The 13,486-nt window shown below is 43.7% G+C and overlaps 1 protein-coding gene across 2 annotated transcripts in view; it reads right to left on the bottom strand.

The window, feature by feature from the left end:
* Positions 1-13,486, bottom strand: part of PNPLA7 (patatin like phospholipase domain containing 7) — a 101,926-nt gene that overhangs the window by 42,279 nt on the left and 46,161 nt on the right. For both annotated transcript variants that reach the window (XM_026049324.1, XM_026049325.1), the window contains exons 20-24: positions 10,477-10,537; positions 8,425-8,574; positions 1,948-2,011; positions 1,262-1,430; positions 380-562 (exon numbers count right to left, since the gene is read on the bottom strand). In XM_026049324.1, the coding sequence (XP_025905109.1) occupies positions 380-562; positions 1,262-1,430; positions 1,948-2,011; positions 8,425-8,574; positions 10,477-10,537 (627 nt within the window). The remainder of the gene's footprint in view (positions 1-379; positions 563-1,261; positions 1,431-1,947; positions 2,012-8,424; positions 8,575-10,476; positions 10,538-13,486) is intronic.

Genomic DNA, 13,486 nt, shown 5'->3' with positions numbered 1-13,486 from the left:
TATGATAAATTGAGGTCAACAGGATTTAGAAGAACAATATCCACATAACAGGGTATCTGTGTAAACAGATGCTTTTCCTTTAAACAAATTTTGGGCAACAGAGCACTGGAACAGGTTGCCCAGAGAGGTGGTAGTCTCCTTCTCTGGAGATCCTCAATACCTGCTTTGACACTATCCTGTGCCATATGCTCTACCAGACCCTGCTTGTGCAGGAGGTTGGACTAGGTGATCTCCACAGATCCTTCCCAACCTTAACCGTGACCCCGTAACGGTCAGACGTGCAACTGAGCGGCACATAGCAACTTTACGCCGGGCTACCTTTGAAACAAGCGCTCCAAACACAGCTAAAGGACCAGCCACCAAAGCAAACATCTCTTACCAGCTTGGGCAGGCTTCTTTTGGAAAAGACTCTGCGGGGACAGTGGAGATGAAGGTGAGCAGAGCACCAGCTCCTCATGTTGAGCCATTCCACGGTTCGGGAAGGTAGAGGCCCATCCTCTTTGTGGAGCAGGATAAGCTGCTTCTGGGCTCGAACGGCCGTATTCTCCAGCATCCTCTCCAGCTACAGCACATTAGACACACCAAAGGAGCCTCAGCATCAGGTATTTACATATTTACAGCAAACAGAACCATGTCTTGTGAATATATGTACACATACACACACACACAGAGTCTGGTGCACTCTGATCCGTATTCACATCTGAATCTGCAGACAAACATGCCCACTAACAACCTCAGAGAAGGCTGATTAGACAAACATACAAACTCTTTAAATTTTGCAGAAGACATGAACCTGACTAATAAACTTTGGTAATGAAATATGAAAGTAAAAGTAGGAGGGGAAAATACAGCTTACAGTTTATATGTTAATATTTAAATATGTTAAACTTTATACAATTTTGTACAATTTATATCTAGCTTTTCCAGGGCACACAGCATGTATTCCACCTAGGCAGAAAAGACTTTGCCCATCTATCTGGAGATCCCACAATAATTCCGGACAGTAATGTGCTATTGCTTCAAAGGCTGTTTTGCATTTACCATTGACTAAAGCTAAAGGATGCTGCAGAGGAAAAAACCTTGCAAGTTTTCAACAAAAGCATTTTTAGCTATTTCAGAGGATCCTCATTTAACCCTTTCTATTTATAACACTCATTTCTCAGGACTATTTCATTATTCATGTTCCAGGAGATATTAAAATTCACACGGCAGCCATCTGAACCATTAGCACCGCGAACGTGGGAAGCAGCTAGGGGCAGACCTCGCCGACAGTGGGCTCCTGGTCTCCCAGGCCTACGATCAAGATGCAGTCCGCCTGCCGGATGCAGCGCTGCGTCCATGGGGTGAGGGTGCTGTCCGCCTGGTAGAGCACAATGCGGTGAATGTCCTCCTGCTGCCCCAGCCAGCTTGTCAGGCGGTATTCATGGATACTGGGGGCAGGAAAAGAAAAAATGTAATATAATATACTCACACAAAGCAGCTCCTGCCTACTTAGGAGTGAATGCAACACAGAAAGCTTAGCGGTCAAACACAAGAGCCCAAGTGTAAAGATTTGCATTTCCCACTCATGGAACTAAAACTCCAGGAACCTTGTGATCTGTCCAAGATTAACGGGTAAAAATCTTTATTTTTCTCTCTTACCAGGCTTTGCAAATAGCACCATTTTCCTGCTTCTAAGAGACAAGAGAAGAGGCTCTTGGGAGCTACCAAACTAATGGCATTTGCAATACTCCAGGCCAAAGCACACATGGCAGGCAAGCAGTAAAGAGCCTCTAAAAAAGCCATTTTCGAAGCAACTTCAGCCATATCCCACATTCAGATGGTCAGCTGAGCTGAAAACAGTAGAGATATTCAGTGCATCATATGGAAAACAGCTGTGGGAAACGCACTGCCTTTGGAAGCCCAGAACAGTGTTTTCCTGCGAGTAGCAAGGCAGGCAGCAGGTACCTGTCCAGCGCTGCAGAGCCCAGCCGCTGTTTGATGTTATCACTTGTGAGCAGCAGAGCAGGACCTAGAAGAACAAAGAGTCACTCAGATGCAGACAACTGCCATTCAGGTCTTGGCAGGTAGTTACATGGCCATAACAAATGTAGTTCTGAGAATCTGCTTAAAAAAACCACACACACACACACTGAAGAAGTGCACTGACTAGAGTTACCATCGAGGAAACGGTTGCATAAGTCCTAGCAAAGATTTTCCTACTTACCAGCAATAGCATTTTCCCTTTCGCCACCTTCCCAGAGTGCTGTTTTCACATTAGTCCCGGCCTGCAAGCTTTCTTGTATCACATTCCTTAATCCCACACTGGATGAGCTTCCACTGCAGCTAAATTCATGTGTCCGGAGCCAAACACTGAGCGTATCCCACACCTTTTCTGACCATGGAGAACTCGGCAATCTAGCTTCAATACACCAAGCAAAGCCTGCTATTTCTCTCACCTACCAAAACGCATTATTTGTTCAGCCTGCACTGAGATAACCCAGCAGATGAATCCTAAAGTTCTCCAGTACTTCCTACTTATCCAACACCCCAGGTGAAATCTATACCACTTACCACCCCCAAGTATGAAAAGACTCCCCAATCTGCAGGGCACTGTTGGATCCACAGCTCTTCCACGACAGAGAGCAAGTTTCAGACGTTTCTGCCACAGCTCATGACAAGCAGCTCCTTGATGACATTTTAGCCTATTCTTTTTAGCAAGTCTGTTTTATCAACAGCACTAGGTGCCATATGTGGCGGAGGCTGTAGAATAACTGCAGGTACAGGCAAAAAGCAAAGAAAAGGACCTCAAAGAATTTCTCATACCAAAAGAACAGACTGTGTCTCCTGTTGAGGGAGAAACCTACATTTACAAACCTAAACTAACAATTCCCCTGTATTAATGTTTTCCCAATGTAATTCTCATTTTTTTCATTAAAACAAGAGCTGATATTCATGTACGAAATAGCAAAACAATTTATCATATGTGGTCTCTTAAGGCATTAAAAAAAGTGCAGGACTGCCTCATGTATTTAGAATAATGATGAAGCCATGAATGAACAGCATGGTTAAGGGTCAAAAGGCAACAAAAGGCAAAAATATCAGTACCTAGAGCTGTCCATGGCTCGGGCTCAGGTTTTCCCGATAATGCTCCATTCTTCCTGCCAAGAGTCGACTCCGATTTAACATATTTGACTGTTAGGTCTGGTCAAGAACTTAGAACTGTGATTTCTTCCTCTGGTGTTTTCAGAGAGCCCCGGTGCTTCTCTGATCCGGTTCAGCTTTCAGCCTCAAGCAGTTGGGCTGATAGTTCTGCACGGAGCAGGGGAGCCGAGAAGGCTCTCCCAGAGGAAACATCCGTGACGTTGCATCCCATCAAGACAGGAGGGAAAAAAGGCAGGGAAATTGTGAGAAGGCATCCAATGCCAGAGCCACCATTTGTGTCCATTAACACGCCAAAGCTCTCAGCAAAATGGAAAGGATATGAAGACTAAGTATTCTTCCAGGACATACAACTTACAAAGCTTTATGGCAGTTATGGAATTTTAGTAGGCAAAGGGCAAGCAGCCAAAAATGTAAAACGAGCTAAGGAAATGAAATAAAATGTAAAATGAGAAATACTAATGTCAAGGAGGCAATGCAGTGCTCCACCTCTGCATTTATTTGCACAATGTATTCACTTTCTTTTAAATACACATGTATTCATTTTGCTGCGACAGCAGCAGATTGCTCGGATACAAGAAGGGGCCGGGCGGCCGCTCCGCGCGGCGGCGCACGGGACCCTCCCGACACGGCCGGGCCACCTGCCTTTGTGCAGCACGAGGGCTCCGGGCCGCCACTCCGTGTGCTGGCACCAGGCACGGGCCGAATCCACCGCATCCCTGCGCTTCAGAAACGAAGCCATCTGCTCTACACCTCCCATTTCTACCAAGTGCCCAATTAACCAGCCGTTACGAAACCCTCGCTTTCATTAATGGCATCAAGGACAGCCAACATATGCGTCCCCAAGCACAGAAAACAGAACAACCAAGAGTGTTATTTAAATACTGGAGCAATGAAAAAACCCCATTCTCAAGTCCATACCCTTCACAGAGCCATATCAGTAGGCAGGAACATCCAAGATGATGTGTTACTGCATCCTTGACACAGCATCATAGTCATGGTGTCATCAACTACTGATGCTCTCTCTACACCCAACATTGGCCTCACAAACAATTTATAGTTTAAATTAGCTACCGAAAGCACCCTTGCGTCCTTCAACCACTGCTGGCACCTTCCAGTGACTCTTCTCTCAGCAGAAGCAGCCGGGGGGTTAACAACTCAAAGTGAAGAACACGAGACAGGTGTATGAGGTAACACCCAACACCCACAGGGCACACAGTTGCCCACAGGGCACCTCCGGCTGCGCCCAGCAGCAGATTGCTAGGCCGGAGTGCACAAGCGAGAGGACCCACGGCACCCTCCACGCTCCCAGCCAGCTGAAGCTCATGAAGTCCTCACAACAGTCGGTGATGTTTAAAATCCCATCACAGATGGCTTTTTCTTTGGGCAAACTCAGGGGGATTCTGCATCCCAGTTTTCACGCGCTTGGTGTGCAGATGAGGGGAGGCGGCCGGCGCGGCCCAACGCGGTCCCAGGCACGGACGGGCACGAGCGGCTGTTACCTCCTGTAGGGAAATTCTGTGGGGCATCTAAATGTGGATCCTGAACCCCTCACTTCTGTACAGCACAACTACAAACCTGTGAAAGATTTACCATGCCAAAGTTAACTGAATTTCATCACAGCAGAATATTCATTTGGCCTTACCGAAGTCTGCAAAATTATACATTAAGACAGAACTGCTAAAAAGGATTTGAAGTCCAAGTGTCAGAAGATCTTGCCAGTAAAACGCACAGGCCTAGAGGTGCCAGGGCCAGGCACCCCAGTCACTTCACCAAAGAAAATACTTAGGATTTAAATCTAACTTGTCTGTGGAGGAAGGAAATTCTGACAGTCTTGCCCATTAAAAATCCAAATAAATTACTACTTGGGGTATTTCGGTGAGACTTCACATATATTACGTATATTTAGACACTGAAAGGTTGGATTAGAATCATTCTGTAGTTGTTTTCTTTAGTCTGGCTACCACAACCTGCCATTCCAAAAAAAACCTAAAAAATACAAAATTTGAAAAACCTAGAAACTAAAAACACCATTTTTTCCTCTAGTTCTGGAGCAGAATATTCTTTCCCTGCTTTTCTGAAGTTTCATATTCTAATTCCTCTTTCTTTGGAGTTCCAAAGACCAAGACTCAAGACTTATGTTTTTCAAATGCTCAAGCACACAAGCACCAAAGATGTCTCCGATTCACTGTCATCTGCAGACTCTCCTGCTTGCTGCTTAATGCACACACTGTGTTTTATGACCATACCTTTCTCACAGCGAAGACAGATTCATGTTGAGTTATTTATCTCCACCATCACTTAACTGCTTCGCAGTCCCGCTTTTGAACAGAACAAACTCCATGGAAACATGAACATCTTTTTGGATGTAATTAGGGTACAGCCACGGAGTCCAGAACTGATGTCTGACATGAAGCATTAGCACAAAGTGCAAAGGCTCTTTATCCTGTACTTTAATTTTGTTTTTGGATGGTCAATGCTCATGTTAGGTGCTCCTTACGCTGCTCCTTCCCTCAGGTGAGCTGTTGCTCATGATCCAACAACCTGGGGAAGACAACAGCCATTCCCATCAGGGAAATGTTTGAGGGCAGCCAGAGATGGCCATCTTTTTTTAAAAAAAAATATATATTTTTTTTCAAAAACTCCTCACCCAGACCATGCTCACCACCATGAAGGTCAGACTGAAATGAGGGTAAATTACTTGCAAGATCGGCCCATGGATGCCCATCTCCTGTGATTACCCCTCATTACGGTTCTTGCAATCATCTCACTATTACTGTGTGCTTTGTCCTAGTTTCTTCCATCCCCGTGTCCTCAATCTGCTTGGATTTTAAACTCTGTGAGGAAGAGAACATGGTTCTGCTCTTACAGAAGAGGCCAGGGGACAGTGTGCAGCAAGGGGAATCAAGGCACCGCTGCAATATTCACCTAAGTTAATATTAACAGGAGGAGTAGAGTTTTTCTAAAGCCATATATAAGGTGCACTAGAGAGCTCGTCGCCTGTTCCCAACCCAAATTAATGCCCGCCTTGCTGCCTTGTTTGGCTCAGGAACATGCTTTCAAGCTCCAACCAATGAAACAGCATGGGCCAAACCTTGACTCCACCAACAACATCTGATTACAATCCAAAATGAAATAAAAAGCTCAAGAAGCACACAGAACAAACAGCAAGGGACAAAGCAAACAACAAAAACATCCTCAATAACGGGCCATCTGCACAAACCTCTCGTTCTCAAAATTACCAACATGTGCATCAAAGCAGATAGCCTCAAGAGAAAGAGGATCAATTAAGATATGGGTATACCCTCAAGGGTATATTTAAAGAAAAAGCTCATAAAGCAACCAACCCCTCTCACGATTTCCATTAGGAGGTTTAAGGTCCAGTAGCAGCTCACACCAACACGCCAAGGGCTGTGTGTCCCATTTATGGTGAGGAGCAGGGGAGCACCCGGGTGCTGCAGGCTCAAAGCTCCAACAGCTGCTCGCTGAAGACCTACCACAATTTGTTTAAAGTTCCCCATATGTAAGATGAACACAGTTCTAACTGCTCAAGTGAATACCAAGAGAGTCCAAAAGTAAAATGAAACTGTGCTTTACAGCACCAAATTGACTATTCATTTTTTGACAGGAGTAGGAGGAAGAAGATCCTTCCAAAAACCAACCCCTTTCCTCATAGCAAAGCACCATCTGGCACATCACACAGACCCCCTTGCCACGCACTGAGACAGAATATCCAAACAACTTGTAGTATTAGCATAAAGAAAACACAAAAACTACATCAAAAATAGAGAGGGTTGCTGCTTCTGATGAAAAAAACAGAACATGGGCTGTAGAAAGAAAAAACACCACGCAGCTACCCAGCCTTCAAACACAAGCTGCGAGCCAGCAGCAGGCGACCCATCATTTCGAAGCACTGCAAGGCTGAATAAACAATAGACTGACCTGACAAAGAGGGGCTAGCAAGGCCAGCGAGCTAAGAGTTTTTGCTCTCCCAGCTGTGTTTTGAAGCATATGGCTTGATGTGTTTTCACACAACACTCTCCTCTTCCCACCGCAGGCGTCTGCTCCGCTCGCGGCAGGACTCGAGCTGCCAAGGTGGCACGGGCCCTCCGGGCTGCCCGGCACCTCGCACGTCAGGCAGCGGCAGACACGAGACGGGAGCAAGGAAAGTCCACGCGACCAAAACAAAATCCGGCATTTCTTGCACCGTGCTTTCATCCAGACAAGATATTTTTATTCTGAATAGCCCTTTGGCAGATTAAAGTGTTGTTTGTTTTGCAGGCTCCTCGTGCTGTCGCATAGCACGACAAGCCAGCAACCATCCACACCAAGTATCCCCCAGCAAGAGAGCTAAGGTCAAAATCTATGAACTCAAACTTTTCAGGCATCTTTCCCAAAGTAAGAGGCCTCTTCAAAACATGAAGAAATTTGTAAGCACTGTGACACATTACCATAAGCTGCATTTATATTTCAGAAGCTTGAAGAGTTCAATCCGTCAGCTTCACATTACAGCACTTAACATTTCATAGATATGATGGGTTTAGATGTTAGCAGAGTGGATTTCTAAGCTCCCTGTGTTATAAAAAAAAGCTTCCTGTGTTATTAAAAAAGAAACAACTCTGACCAGTTCAGCAGTTTGGAGCTCTCCTTTCCACTCCCCCCAGTAGTTTACTGAACCTGTCTGGGTTACTGTTACCTACAGTATTCCCAGTTCTCACCTTTAGAAAAGCAGCACAAAAGCCTCAGTAACTTTTCTGACAGAACCATGATTGAAGTCTCCAGTTTTCAGGCGTTCGTATTTTCATTTTAAACTCAGAATAGCAAAAAAAAAAAAAAAAAAGATGGTCCCCATTGAGTAGGGAACTCAGGTGCCCCAAACCAACTCCTGGCAACTTGTCTTTCTGGCTTCAAGCATCAACAGCATCTCCCTACTGCTGTTCAACCCTAAGTTGAAAGCACATAACTATCACCAGCTCTAGGCACACCTAGGGTAATACAAGATGCGATATAGGAAGACCTAACTTCAGATAATTTGGACTACCAGTGTTGGCAACCAGAATCTCTTCCACAGATCACTTCGTGATCAGATCTTATGCTTGCTGCTCACTATAATACCTCAACAGAAGAGGTCTGATCTTGTGCACCACTCTACAACTTCCCCTCCAAAAACAGCAGGAACCCACCTCTGACTTACCCACAGGCACCTAGCTGTATTTTTTTTTTCTTTTTTGGAAAGATAAAAACATTCACTTCCCTTGATGTAGTAACAAATAAACCACCTACCCACAGCACTGAGCGCGTGCTTGAGCTCCAGGGTGAAAGCCGTGAGAGGCACTTCCTCAGACACCGGCATAATTGCCACAGTGGAGAGGTTGCTGGCAGGGTTTCCGGCATCCCACTTGCTGCTCGAGGTGTGTAATCCAAGAGGATGACCTGCTCGGAAAATTAAAGGAAAAAATACCATCAGTCAATCCAGAAAGCTAAATGTCATTTCATTTCAGAGAGCATTGCTTGCAACCGTCAGGCAACAAGGGAAACACCACTGCACTAATCTCAGTGTTACATCCTCAGTTTAACATCCATGGAGAGAGCTCCCATATATTTGATTCACAACAGGATGAAGATGAGCTTTGTTGTTGACATCGTAGGTGTGGGTAAAAGTAAAGGGTGATGTGAAAACATCGGAGTAAAGGAACAGGTAAAATGCAACATGGATCGACATAACCTATTACGAAAGGAACAAAAGGACAATGTGAACCACTAGTTCACCAAACAGGGATTTTATAGGGAATATCTCCACTTCTTTTTATTCCTCCAAGATGAGAAAATGGGGAGCTTCAATAGAATAAAATTTGGAATTCTCTAGTACCTGTGGAAGTATCTCCAATATATTAAGGTAGGTTGAATAAGTCAAGCTCAGGAGAAAAATAGTGGTAGGTCTGCTCCATAAATCAATCTTTTTTTAAAGAAGATGTTTAAATTAAAAGCCTTCTCGTACAACCTTTCTTGGCTCCTGGCACCTATTGATTCAACTGTAAGTATGTAATAAACTTAATGTCACCCAAGTTAAATTTTAACATCTTGGCATTTATTTCATCCAGGAAAAAGCCTAAGATGAATTATTACAATAAATTTGAGATGGACTTATGGGAGTACTTGATATGCTGTAATTGATACGACAGCTCTTTCAAAGCCTCCCAGTATGATCCACTGCACAGGACACCGCAGGACACAAAGAAGCATCAGATAAACTTTTCTCATGTATATTGAGCCATTGTGTTACTCATTTCACATCTTCTAAAACAGTCCTGCACAGAACATTAAACAGATTTTCAGCTCTTCCTGGTGTTCTTCAAGAAGATATTTGTAGGTTCAAACCAGTTACGTGTCACTGTTCAACCCTTTCATCTCCATCAATCCCTCCTTCCTCTGAACTTCAGACACAGTTCTCCATTTGAACTCCTATAACTATTGCTAATTTTCCTCCCATGTTCTCCAGATCACAAAACCATCCTATTCCCCAGAGCAGACTTTGCCTTGCTCCACAAGGCCTTTAAACATGCAGCACAATTTAAGTGCAGTTACCTCTAGAGATTTCTATATAAAGCCAATTACACAGACTTTGGAATTCATTCCCCAAAACTGTTCCAGAACAACCCACCAAAATTTAGTCAAAGGCCACACTCTCAATCTCCTTGGAATACTGCAAAAATAGCAATGAAAACAACATGATAAAATTTTTGGTATTTAAATAAATAAATGTCAGCAAAGAGCCCCACAAGGCTATTGGTAATTAACATGCATTTATTTCCTTTTCAAAGCTGACCAAGAAAAACTATATAGAAATTTCCTCCTACTCATCTCAATTTGTCCAAATTTACTTTGTTTCAGCCTCTGCCACACAGACAAGTTTTAAGAGCCAATAAATAGCAAATGGCTCGCTGTCAGACAACCCGCTCCGATGAGGCAAACACAGACACACTAAGTCAAGCCTATGTGCAGACCCCATTCAGCATCACGGTGTGGTTTAAGACTACAGTAACTGCTATTCGGATACTCCCTTTGAGCTCTCACCAGGAACTTCAAGGAAATTTCACTGCACGTAGGTAGCTGCACTCTTGTATCTCAGCTGCAAATTATTCCTCTTCCATACTCAGCAGCTCCATGCAAATATTTTTTTTTGACTTTTTCTACAATTAAACCACCAATAACTTGTGGCCACAGCTAAGATGAATGCTTTTCCACCACATGCTTTCTGTTTCTGGATTTAATAATGTAAACCTAGCTCCAAGAGAGCACCGAAATAAATGGGAATCGTCCAGGAATGACTCTTACCTCCCTGCTGAAGACTGCCAAGAATCTTCTCACCCAGCAAATGAATAAGTCTAGTCACAACCTAGGAAGGGAGAAAAAGAGAAAAAATGGGAAAACAAAATAATTAGGCAGAATGTACTAAAAACAGTGTGCCTAAATGGATATTCAAGCTTTTGTAAGATACTGCCCTCCGCGTGAATTCTGAGAAGAGAGGTTCTAATAGAGGAAATAAAGGAAAAACAATCTAGTTATTTTGGAAGCATTATTAGTCATATTTTCAGTTTCATAAACATATTCTTCTTTCCCCAGTGTGCTTACAGCTCTAAAATAAATCGACTCATTATGCTGCATGCCTGCACCACCAATAGGTACTGGAAAGGCTCAGGTCTGTGCCAAGCAGGACCTTTATTGATCCACACTGGTGTTTTAAAAGCCTTGCTTCTCAAAAAGCTGACCAGCTAATCCTCAAAGTTAACCATCAATAACTCCCATCGAGTTGGGCAGTGGAGGATTAGTGACTGCAGCAGCAAGGAGTGGGGCCACTTGGAAAATAGGTCATTTATCCTGGAAAGGTATGCACAAGTACATCACCAGGTACTGAAAAGAGCTATGAAACACATCAAGAATTAATGCAGTAACCACTAGCCTTCCTCCCCCAGAAAGTCACTTCAAGGTCAAAGTAGCTCTCATCGTCAGGAGGACATTTGAAAGGAAAAAAAAAGGGGGGGAGGGAAGAGAGAGAGAGAGAGAGAGGGAGAGAGAGAGAGAAGTATCTATTTTTATTTCCAAACTGTAACAAGCTAAAACAAGCAACAGTAAAGGGAGAAGAGCAAAGAAGGAGCTTCCAACACATTATTAATGTGGCAGCATGGAGTAAGAGCTAAATAAGGTTGAGTGACTTAATTGTTGATGGCCATAACTGCAGGTTGATAAAGATGCCACATCACAGTTGATCTTCTGTCACCGAGAAGGTTGAAGTTTCTCCCATCCACATCAGTAACAGACACCATCTTCCAAGCCAGCTTAGCAGAGAGCCCGGACCTAACCAAACCACTGTCATTAACTGGCAGCGACTACCTGGGGTCAACTGCTGCCTGCTGGGAGCTGCCAAGCTCCGTCATTCCGGAATCTCAGATGGATCCGTGATGCTACAACTTGCCTGAAAGGCAGCAAGAGCTGAGTGCAATCCCAGCACGAGAGGAGCCCATTACCACCTCACAACGCTGAAAACTGCGGTCCTGGCATTCAGTACTCCCTAACGAGACCCTGCTCTGTTAATTGCCTCAACTATGGGTGGATGGGAGGGAAGGAAGAGAAAGCTAAGCAAAATTATTAGATTGATCTCCCTTCCTAAGGGACATCATCCACCTCTTCAGATCTCCTACACGCTGACCTCAAAGCCTCCCTAGATGCTATGACTTTACTCCAATGGTTGCAGATGCAGCTTTCACCAATGTTTTACACTACTGGCTCAACGTAAACACCAGGATTTTAACTACTTACTCAAAAACATCTCCTGTATTTATAACTATTTCAGCTTTACAGAGTGTTAAGGAGAGCTATAGCTAAGTAAATGCCCAAGGTTAATGATGGAGCTAAGAATAGATACCGTTGGTCTCATTTTCCAGTTGGCTGCTCCTATTACCAGCAAATATTATTTGTCGTGTTTGCTAAAGCAAACCTTCCAGCCCCGGTACATATAGATACGGAAAAATTATTTCCCTGGTGACTTTGTAAGACAAGCAAATTGCTAACCATAACAGGATGAGTCACTCCATTGCAGTCATGGCAACGTAGAAAGAACATCAATTTGAGATTTTAGCTAAGAGCTGCCCTCAAATTTCCTTGGAGTTCGGCAATACCTGCACTAAATCCTCTTTCACAAAATGCCATGACTTTCTTGAAGAGTGGTTTTGACCATCAGTCTTAGGGAGAAGTCAAATTAAGTCTCTTGACTGACTCCAACTTCAACAACTGACCTAAATTTGTTATCCTGTGCAGTAGCCAAACAAATTCTCACTAAATTCACTACAGATGGGGAGAACTCAAAACCAATGCAGAGCCCAAAATAAGTAAGTTGCCCACTGGATGTCCAAATGCCTTCATTCTACAAGGGGAAGCAGCAGACACACATGCAGAAGTGGCCCTGGCTGGCAGCCTATGGTGAGCAAGCAAGAATGAGAGATGCAGCTAAAAAAAAATTGTAAGCGATATTTCTGACCATGGATTCAGATTAGATAACATTTGGTTCTCTCACACAGAACCATAGGGAAAGAGAATGCCAAACAAAAAGTCAAGACCAAGACAAACCAAGCAAATTATTGCCTTCTCCTTCCAGACACCTTCTGGATTCGTTTTAGCCTAGTTTGATTTCAGAAGACAAAAGACTTCATCTTCCTAAGGGCTCTACACTTGCCCATGTCAAGATGGCTTATTTTTGTTTTAGAACAAGCTTCCCTCAGTGAAGGGCCCACAGTCTTACAACACAGTGTCACCTGCTAGCGACGCCCCCAGCGTATAGACAAGTCACACCACGCACCCCACCTGGTCAGAACGATCACGAGCACCACTTGCTCCACAGCTATTTCCATTCCCCGCACTTGAGCGGCTATGACGACACTGTGCTGTATTGCCTATAATTCTCTGGAATATTTCAACTTCTTGTTTACACCTAGCTGAATTTCTCAAAGTTGGATCCTAGTCAAAGCTTTAGTTTCTGCCCAACTGTGAAATTTAGATTTGCTTTACAATAAGCCCTTTCTAGAACGACTTTAATGAGAATTTGGTTGTAAATAAGCGTGCATACAAGGAAAGTATTTATCTATGAATATTACAGATTGCCTGACAAATCGACAATCTCGTAATAGAAACAGATGCTACCAAGTAAAGCTATTCTTCCTGTCTTAACTAACTTTCCATTAAACTGACTTAGAGAACTCATGGGAAAAACTTCCAAAAGAATCTGCATCAAGATCCAACTTCCAAATTCACGGCCTATTACCAGCAACAGTTAAATAATTCAGAAGGCAGT

Source organism: Nothoprocta perdicaria, unplaced genomic scaffold, assembly GCF_003342845.1.
Source record: "Nothoprocta perdicaria isolate Ctin4 unplaced genomic scaffold, notPer1 scaffold_6, whole genome shotgun sequence".
Classification (NCBI taxonomy): Eukaryota; Metazoa; Chordata; class Aves; order Tinamiformes; family Tinamidae; genus Nothoprocta; species Nothoprocta perdicaria.
Note: the sequence above shows the minus strand (reverse complement) of the source record. Positions and strands in the feature narration are given on the sequence as shown.